Source organism: Micromys minutus, assembly GCF_963924665.1.
Source record: "Micromys minutus genome assembly, chromosome: 26".
NCBI lineage: Eukaryota > Metazoa > Chordata > Mammalia > Rodentia > Muridae > Micromys > Micromys minutus.
In genome coordinates, this window is record NC_137961.1 from 26,962,807 (window position 1) to 26,972,957 (window position 10,151).

Sequence of the window (10,151 nt, forward strand, 5' to 3'; positions counted from 1 at the left end):
GTACATGCGGGCAAATCAGCAGTGTGCGTGAAATAAACATAAAAAGTTTAGAAAGGAAACGAAAACAGTTGCTCTTACTCTTGCTTGCTCTCTTGGCCTCTTGCTCTCCCCCCTCTTTGCCACTCCTGTCCCCATTCCCTTCCCCCCTCTATTTTTACATGCTCATGACTGGCCTCTACTTCTCTACTCTCTCTCTCTCTCTCTCTCTCTCTCTCTCTCTCTCTCTCTCTCTCTGCCTCTATTACCCTCTTAACTCCCCTCCATGACCTGAATAAACTCTGTTCTGTGAAAAAAGAAAAAAGTTACTTAACAATGTATTTTTATTGTTCTCATCACAATATATAGTGTGCAGCAATTACTTTATTAGTGATAACTGAAACGTGAATGCTTATAAGCAGTATGAAGCCGTGTGTTATTTATTTACTGATTATCTTAATTGTTTTATTTCCTGTCTTGTATTAACACTTTCTGTAAAATATCTGCTCTCAAGTGTGACCTTATCAACCCAGAGGACAGGCCCTGAGCACTGGCAATGCAGGAATGCTAGTGTTGACACAGTGGTCGCACAAGGAACATGGAGAAGGGACACCAGAGGCTCGCTGTAGACCTAGCTGTCACTTCCTTCTCACTAAGCTCCACCAACCACAGGAGGCCAGCTGAACAGCATCACACTGAGTCCTGATTGTTACCTTTCTTCATGTAGATTCTTGAGTATATCTGAGGTTGGTAGGTAGGATAGATTCTATTTTTGTGGTGTTTCAGCAAATACATATTACAGGCATGATTTTTCCCTTGTAGGCCTTCCTCTGAACTGTCACCTGTAGAATACCTGATATTACTGTCCTTGTACATGTTGGCTTCGGGCATAGGACCTGGTTTTGTATAAGAAGTAGTGAAAAGGAGCACACAGTTGGACACTTGACTGCTGTATGCCTTGACTTGATGCCTCAGCATTCAGCAGTGACAAACCTGTGCACCGTTCTAGGCAGTTACCAAATCATAAGACTGTCTCTCTTCAGTCTTACTCTCGGTGACCTGCTGGTACAACATAGGATTCCCAACTGCATAACTTTAGGTCTTGACGTAGGGAGATTGATTCTTCTTTAGAAATGAAGAAAGCGTGAGGATTTTACTGAAGTGGAAGATAATCATAGACCAGATCGTTTTGAACTATTTTAGAGAACCTGCATTCAAAGAAAGGAATTGTCATATTTGCTAGATAAACTAACTTTAGCTGTCTTGGGGATAAAGTTAGCATCCACTAAGAAGATAGGAAGAAAGTTTCTAGAATATGAGCAGAATCTGGGGCTATGTTTTCTTGATTTTGGATCTTTGAACTAACAAGAAAGGTACAATTTCATTAGACTTGGCTCAGGTGTAGGACACACAGAAGTATGTGTTATCCCAAGTTTCTCTTCTCACGTTACACCGTGTTCATCATTGTATCTAGTATTTGTTCTTTTTTGTTGTTGTTGTTGTTGTTGTTGTTGTTGTTTGTTTGGCTTTTTGTTGTTGTTTTGTGGGTTTTTGGCTTTTTTTTTTTTTGTTTGTTTTGTTTTTAATGTTCAGATCCACTAGTTTCTGTCTTGAAACTACTACTATTCAAGTAGTGCACCACCAAGGCCAGCCAGATTAGTTTGACACCTCTCTGGCCTCCGGCGTGCGTGCTCCCCTTTTGCTGTGTATTGTGATCTACTCTAGATCCCCAATGCGTGGCTGTCTCTTCTGGTGATAGTGCCCCTGTCCTGCACGTGTCCTACAAACCCATGACCATGGTTTGGTTATTGCTCTCCAGGGTGCTTCATACTCCCTGCATTAAAGCTTTGTCCCTGCCACTCTCTTCATTCCGCCATCCCTCTGGACTCAGTCCCCTGTGTTCTTTATAACCCTGCACCTCACACCACAGGGTAGCATATGTCTTGTGTGATCCAGTTTCCAGGTACTGAATAAGTTTTGCCTTTATTGGATCTTCATTTCCATCAAGATTATAACAGATTATTACGGTGTTGAGACATTATCTGGTTTTCATATTAAATTCCATGACAAGTGGGGAGGTGAATTCAAATCCCTATCACCAAGTTAAGCCCCTTGCTTAGAATCCCAGCCAGATTCTCAACTTCCTGTTGTGCTTTATGTCTAGCTAAGGATGGTTTTTATTCTTTTCCACAGTAGGATCTAGCTGACTAGAAACACGTGTGGGCGTTTGGTTTTGTTCAGCAGAAACAGAGGTGGGCTCCTGTGGCTCCTCTAGTCTGTGCTTCTCTGCTGTGTGATCCATTTGGATTAGGCTTCTTGCAGAATTTCTGAAGATTCTGTCCTTATGTTTGTCAAAGAACTACTCACATGAATTAAAATTGCCTCTTGTTTGTTTGTTTGTTTATATTTAGTCATTTATTTATTGGTATGGTCATATCTAATTTCACTAGATAATGAGTCTAGGGTTTGTTCTTCTTCACATAATTGTATATGCTTATTTTAATGTGCTTCCGGTGTCCAGTATGTGCCAAATAAATGTTTGTTTTGGGGCATTAGTAATTCAGCAATGCACAGAACAAAACACACACTGTCTCAGAGAGTGGCTATATCTAGGACTGTGAGATTTGTGAGTGTCACTGTGTGTGTGGAACAAGACGTGTAGGTCCTTGAGTGAGTTTATAAGTCCTAGAGTTTACTGTGTCTCCTTATGTGTATGATTAGTTTTCAACCAAATATGTAAGTGTAGTTTGGCCTGAGTAGTGTTTGGGCTTGGGGTTTGGGAATGTACCTCAGTGATAGGAAGCTTGCCTACCTTGTACAAGGTGCTAAGTTCAGCAGCAAGTGGGCTGGGGGTTAACTAATATTTGATCAAGTCTCATAATGTCTAGATTTTTTTTATAAGAATTGTCACGCTTATTTCTTTTCTGAACAGTGACTGGGAGTCGTCCTCAGCTGTTAGGTGGGAAGTTGAGTCAAGGAGAGCGCTATCCTTTACAGCCTCTTCTGAATTGTGGTGTGACAATGTACCCGGAGAGACAGTGTTCCATCTGAAGTTACCTTCCTAAATTCCTCCTGGAACTGGAAGCTAATTGTTAGTATAGTCCTTTCATTTATTTAGAAACACAAGACCCCTTCTAAATTCTAAATAAATAAAGGTGAGGGAGATTTATTTATGCAAATTTGACATTAGAGGAAATATTGATTCCTGGCAAAACTCATAAGGAATATGAGACATCCATGGAAAAAGGAGAAAACAGTTAGCAATTAGGTTTGGTAAATTCTCTGTAAAACTAAGTTGCTTTAAGTTTTGTTTATATTTCTACTAGCTTTCAAAGCAAGTAACAGACCAAAATGGTCTTTAAAGTTTAAGGAATAAATTTGTACAGTATCTGTAACATAGGTAGCATTTGATTCTATTCAGTATAGCTTTAGATAGAAGAAAAATAAAATAGAATTTGTTTCTTTTCAGGAAATCCTATCTTGAGTTTAAAGGGTCCTCACCCCCTCCTCGATTAGCATCAGTGCTGGCCTTCATCCTCCAGATCTTCAAGGACACCAAAGTGGATGTTTGTGACCTTGAACTGCTCCTTCCTGGTGTTGTAAAATGCTTGGTGTTGGTGAATGAACCTCAAGGTTAGTTTCATCAGTCTTGATTTTTGTCAGCATTTTCTATGTACAAGCTAAGCAATGAGTTTTTCCTGTGGATTAAATTGATAGCTGTTAAAGGTGCAGGGTTATTTTCCATCCTTTGTTATGTATTACGGCTAAAGAATCAAATATGGACATTGTTCAGCCTATTTTGTCTTGTCTTACCCTAGTACTTGTCTACTAGGATATCCAAGCTGTTTGGGACAACAGCGTTGATTCTAGTCGATTGATTCCCTCTTGGTATCTTCAGCCTTGAATTGCATGATCACTCTGAACTGTGATCTCTAGTTCCCCTTTCGGCATGCTTTTAATAAGCTTGCTGAGAATGCAGAACAGGAATCCTAGATCTGTCTTGATAAGCAGTTTGCCCAGTTGGGCCTTTGTTCCTTGTTTTTGTGAAGAGGATGTGTGTGTGTGTGTGTGTGTGTGTGTGTGTGTGTGTGTGTGTGTGTTCATGTGTGTTCACAATGTGATTGTCCTTTAACTGCTAAGGTAAGTTTGCAAGGGACTCTGAGGGATCTGAGGGCAGTCCCCAAAGTGGTGACAGAAAGCTCACATATATCTCACATGTTCTATCTTTTCTCAAAAAAAATTAACAATTTTTTTAAATATACACTTATTTCAGTGGTTATAGTATTCCTGTCTGCTCTTAGTCCGAGTCAAGCAAGAGTGGTCTGTGACACTCCGGTGTTGTGCTGTCACTTGGCAGGAGGCCATGCCCTCTGGTGGCTCCAGAGAGAACCTGGCTCTTCAGAAGCACTGCCCTCGTTAGACTTTACCATGTTGAAATGCAGACAAAGAAAGCCTTGCACCTCTTCACTCAAGACTGTGTCCTCGGAGCGCACAGCACTGTAGCTGCCGTACAGCTGTGGTTTTGTCCCTGTGGTTTCAGCCACTACATGTTATCCACAGTGGGTCAACTGTTAGCACTAAATGGAAAATTCTGGAAGTAATGATTCATAAGTTTTAAATTATATGCCGTTCTGAATAGCTTTATCCAGATTGGATTCCACCAGCTCTCAGAAAACTTGTCTCTGAGAGAGAAGTAGATAAGCTTCCTTACCTAGGGGAAAGCAGATGACACCTACAGTGCAGGGTTTCTTACTGAGATAACAGAAGTGGTTGGACCTGACTGTGGCAGTGCTGGCACAGCTCTGACTAAAGAACAGTTGCTGCACAGTGTGTGAGGCAGCTACAGCCACACACGGAGTTGTGTACACGGCAGAAGTTTGGAGACACACTGAATGGGTCCCCAAACAGGAGTCTCAGAGCATTAAGCACATGCGAACCTTCTCTGTACTTGTTTCCAATCTTCTGCATGCGGTGGTACACACCTTTAGTCCCAGCACGCGGGAGGCTGAGGCAAGTGGATCTCTATGAGTTCAAGGCCAGCTAGCTCTACAAAGTGAGTTCCAGAACAGCAAGGGCTACACAGAAACCCTGTTCTCAGAAGACAAAACAAAATTTTCCACATACCCTCCCTGCTCAGCTCTTCTATTAATGCGGCTTTTATAGTCAGCTTCACATTAGCTTAACAAATAACAAATGCAGGAAGGTCTGCTTGCCTCTGTTTTGTAAGCTTCAGTCCATAATTGGTTGGCCTGCTCCCTGATGTAAGGTGAGACCGTGGTGCTGAGGGACACACATGGAGGCAGAATGCTCACTTGCCACGGTGGAGGAAAAGGAAGAAACTCACTCTCCTCTGCACCAAGGGCTGCGACTCGCCATTTAACATATAAGCCTGCAGCATATTTAAGATCCAGATTGCAACAGTATATTTGCACTGTATGTTCAGGCACCGCATTTTAAAGCAGTTGGTTAAATAAATAATACACACTTGCCTAATTTAAAGCTAAGGTACTTGATCTAGTTTGCTACTTAAAGGCTTGTAAGGTATGAAAAGTATGCTCCTGTGAACTTAAAATAAAATCAGTATGTCTTCAAGTCTATATCTTTTAGAAGACTCCCTTTTGTCTCTCTGTATCTGTTTGTAAGATGGGGTGGAAAGGGTTTTGAATATGGATACCTTTCTAAAGAGAAAACATCGTCATATACATTATTTCAGCTTTGAGACTCAAAATAGATTTCTAAACTTTTTAGGTATTCTTCAGAACAAACAAACTTAAAACTATTTCATTTGAAAACTTATAAAAAGCATGCACATACTTGAAGAAAACAACATATTTTTCTAAATCAAGAGTGTTAAAAATGAAGATCCAGATGGTCAGTTCAGACACATTGTGTAATCCTATCATTTTTCTCCTAGTTAAAAAGCTGGCCACGGAGAACCTGCAGTGCATGGTAAAAACCTGCCAAGTGGGGTCAGAAGGAGGACCTGCCACCCAGCTGACTTCTCTGTTTAGGTAACTGGAAGACATGCCAACTGGCAAGGAGAGGGTTGCCAGCCATTTGACAGCCCACATGCTTCTTAAATAACTAATTATCCAAAACATAATGTGTTACTACTTGTTTACAGTGTTTCAATTATAATATTTGGGGCAGTGGTTTTGTTACATTGTGTTGCTTTGTTGAAAAGTAGAAGTGCCAAGGAAAAAGGTAAGCTAACTGACTTGAAATTACTTCAGTGAGAGGATCTAGAATAGAAGCAAGTGTAAAAGTTCTGGCAACACACAGGCCTTCTGAACTTCCTAACTGCTCCTGGGGATGTTGTGTAAAAAGCCGTCCCTGGTCCTCTGACTTGCTTTACACACTGAAGTTTCATAAGTTCTTTAGGTTTGATTGAACTCTTCTCTTAGGGCAGAGTCTTTCTGTCATTTCTTCTTGAGGGCTCTGCCAGCCAGCTTTTGTGCTTCCTGTCACATAGCCCTGTCCTGGCAGATATGACACGTGATTTGAGGTGTGTTTTTTTATTCCGTGTTGCATATTTGGTTCCTGGTCTCTTCCTTTCATCTTATAATTGCTGCTTGTCTGCTGTTTGCAGTTAATTTCAGTTATGATCACTTTATGCTAGAACATTCACAAAAATTCCATCACCATGGGAGGGAAAAAAAGGTCAAATCTTTGTTATATATAATTGTTTAAGCTACATGGCTTTTATTATATTGATTGTGGAATGTGGACATTTTAGAGGTAATTTTTTTAATTTACAAAGACTTTCTACTTACAAGGGTTTTTTTTTTGTTCATTTAAAACATGTAAAAATATATGAATAAACTTTATAACTGTATTGACTAATACAGGATGTGATAAAAAATCACTAGGAAACGTGGCTTTGCTTACCGCCCTTCACACTCCTTCCATCCCAGTTTTGAAGGGAAGAATATCATAAGTCCTTAGAGTTTTGTTTGTAGGTTTGTTTGTTTCTTTGAGCTACCTGATTCACCCTCCAATCACTTTTTGTTCTCTGTGTGTCCACAAACTGGGTGCCGTGACACAGACCTGTCATCCCAGTGTTGTACATGACTGGGGCAAGTGAATAAAGTATTGGAGGTGAAGCTGGAGCGAGGGAGACGACCCTGCCTCCAGTAGTTAAGCAAACCAACTGAAAGGCCTTACCATGTACAGTCTCAGTCCTTAGGAAATAATGGTCCTTGTGTTCATGTTAGAAGTGATTACAGTGTGTTTAACTGGCCCAAGAAATCGCCTCAAATTGATACTTAAAGTGTCTGTTTTACTTTCAGACAGTTTATCCTGGAGTATGGTATGCAATACAGTTACCAAGTGTATAGCATCCTAGAGACAGTAGCAACACTGAATCAGCACATTGTCATCCAGCTGATTCCTACCCTCACTCAGACTCTGAAGGATTCAGAGCTGAAATGGGGTCTTGGCAGAAATACTGCACAAAGGTATGTTTGATAATTATGCCGTTCTGTGTACCATATAATGCATATTTTATCCTTTGATTAAATGCTTTATTGCCCACTTAGGAAAATGGGATATTTTCTTTAGAGATGAGAATGCTTCGATGCTGTGGCTGTTGTCAGTTTTGAAACACTTGCATGAGTAGATGATAGTGTGGCTTAGCAGCCGTCACATGCCATTACCGTGTTCCTGCTGACACAGTGACCTCAAAGCTGCACACCCTAGTAGTGCTTATCCTTTCAAAGCACAGTGTTCTTAGGGAGAGCTGGATTTCAAAGCTTCAGGTGACTTGTCATATAAAACCCATATTGACAGATCAACTAACTACCCAGCTGTGTCTAGTGTAACTAATGAGTAAGGCAGGTGAGCCAAATAGCCTGGATTTGGCTACATATACATGATTAGAGCGTTTTGTTTTATAGCTTATAACCCATCCAAAAATAGTGCTGGCTATTTAGACAAATGCATCATTCTTAGGAAAAACCTATGATTCCTAAAGAGACTATTTTAGAGGAGTCAGTATTGAAACTGTAAGTATGTCCTAAGCTATGCTACAGAATGGGATACTTTATTCACATTGCATATTTGACCAAAAGCAACTTATGGATGAAAGGGTTTATTCTGCTTACTCTTCCAAGTAAATAGTTCATCACTGAAGGAAGTCAGGGCAGGAACTCAAACAAAGCAGGAAGCCCAGAGGCAATAGCTGATGCAAAGGCCTTGGAAGGGTGCTGCTAACTAACTGGCTTGCTCCTCGTGACTTGCTTAGTTTGTTTTCTTATAGAACCCAGTACTACCAGCCCAGGGATGATCTCACCCACAATGGGCTGTTTCCTCCCAAATCAGTCACTCGTCTAAAAATTCCTCACAAGCCTGCCTACTGCTGGATCTTATGGAGGCATTTTCTCACTGGAGGCTCTCTCATCCATGACATACATTCCATTTTTAGCTGAAAAAAATTTTTTTTTTACTATGGTATTCTCTGTCAATTTACCCAGAGACACCCTAAACTGATTATGTCATTAGCTAACTAAAAGAGTCCATCTTCGCAGCACAGAAATGAAAACTTACAAAGCTCATGTCGTGCCACAATGGCACACAGGGAACTTGCCTGGCCTCTGACTGTTCTCTACAGAGGAAAGATTAGATCGCTTCAAATCACAGCCTTAAAGAAATGGTGCCTTCTTCATACCATACAACATTCCCTGGCAAAACTGCTAGTATCTAGACTCGGAGAAGTTTTTGTGGAAAGGCTGGAGTTTCCCTGTAAACTCTGCCCGCTGGACTACTGCGCCAGCATTTGCTAATGGAAGTCCGCTCTATTCTCCCAGCAGGAGTTTGCGGCTCTGCACCCACCCAAGAGCTCTGGATTCATGAGTGAAAGACATGCACACACAACCTTTATATGTTAATATGGCTTAGCTAACTCAGTAGCTGGGCACCTCCAAACCTCCCACGGCTAGCACACACTCCCCTCCAGTATTGCTGGGTTAACATGTTCTAAATCTATTATCTTGGCTCCCTGTTTCCTTCTGGGCAGCCCTCCCACGGGGCTGCTTTCCCTCTGCACCTGCAGGTATTCTTTGTGGCCATGCATGTTCACAAAGGGACTCCTAAAGATTCAGAATCTCACAGGTATTCAGACTAGTGAGAAAAACGTGTAGGCCGAATACTTCATAAAGCATCTCAAACAGTGGATATGTTAATAAACCATAGATATTGGTCACTGTAGACCCTGCCTCAGCCTTCTGACCAGTCTTGCCCTCTTGGAGCCAGGCCACAGGAGTGACCTGGCTCATCTGTGTCTCTTCCTACATAAACCCTCTCCCTTCTCTAAAGAAAAACCAATGTCAAATACCAGGGAGTACCGTAGATGATTACGAACACCATTTTATTCCCAAACTCTTAAAGATAAGGAGAAGGTAAGGAAAAAAAGAATGCACATGAAAAAAAAAAAAAAAAAGAATACCTCAGTTGTGACACTGAGTCCTGAGGTAACACTTGTATTTCATAATTTTGTTGGTGAACCACGTCCCTGCTGTAATCATGCGGTCATTCTCCTTCAGCAGTGCGCCATGAGTTCATTGTTATGGATGGGAACTATGTCATTTCAGACGGTTAATGGATGCTTGCCTTATGTAACTGTCGTTTTGTACATATAAGTCACAGTAAGAACTCTGTGTGAATCCTAACACCTGACTTTACTTGTTAGGTACAGGAAGCGTTATTTTTTAAGTGTTAAATCTGTTATAAATTCATTTATAAATACATAAGTGAATTTCTTCTCTCCCCCCTTAAACAGGGAAGCATACAGCAAACTTTTATCTCGCCTAGGACAGGTGGGACAGGATGAGGAGCAGAGACTGGAAAGTGACAAGCTGTGATGGTGCTGTGTGGCTTCCTGGCTGGGATGCCTCTGTTAAAGCTGCCTAGTGCCACCCGAGCTGGTGCCGTAATTAACTGTGCAGTGTTGTATCGCAATCATTTTCTTCTCTGCCTGCATACATGAAGTATCTGTATATAAGGAGCGAAGGCTAATTAGTAACTGTATGACAGGATGCTAGAAACTGTAAAACTGCTCTATCTTGAAAAGATTTTTAACTAAATTAAAGACTTTATGAAACAACAGTTCTCTGTATTTATTACCCAGTGTGTACTGGTAACCTGCTTGATGACTAATTTGCTTTTATTATTTTCATATC

General features: G+C 41.0%; 1 protein-coding gene across 1 annotated transcript in view; it reads left to right on the forward strand.

Annotated features, from left to right (window-relative positions):
• The window catches only part of MMS22L (MMS22 like, DNA repair protein), a gene marked incomplete at its 5' end in the record, with an annotated part of 108,216 nt that extends 98,334 nt beyond the window's left edge, over positions 1–9,882 (forward strand). The window contains 4 exons of the mRNA XM_080938565.1: positions 3,446–3,609; positions 5,891–5,987; positions 7,266–7,433; positions 9,752–9,882. Coding sequence (XP_080794691.1) covers positions 3,446–3,609; positions 5,891–5,987; positions 7,266–7,433; positions 9,752–9,833 — 511 coding nt within the window. The 3' untranslated portion in view covers positions 9,834–9,882. The remainder of the gene's footprint in view (positions 1–3,445; positions 3,610–5,890; positions 5,988–7,265; positions 7,434–9,751) is intronic.
• Between the last annotated feature and the right edge of the window lie 269 nt (positions 9,883–10,151).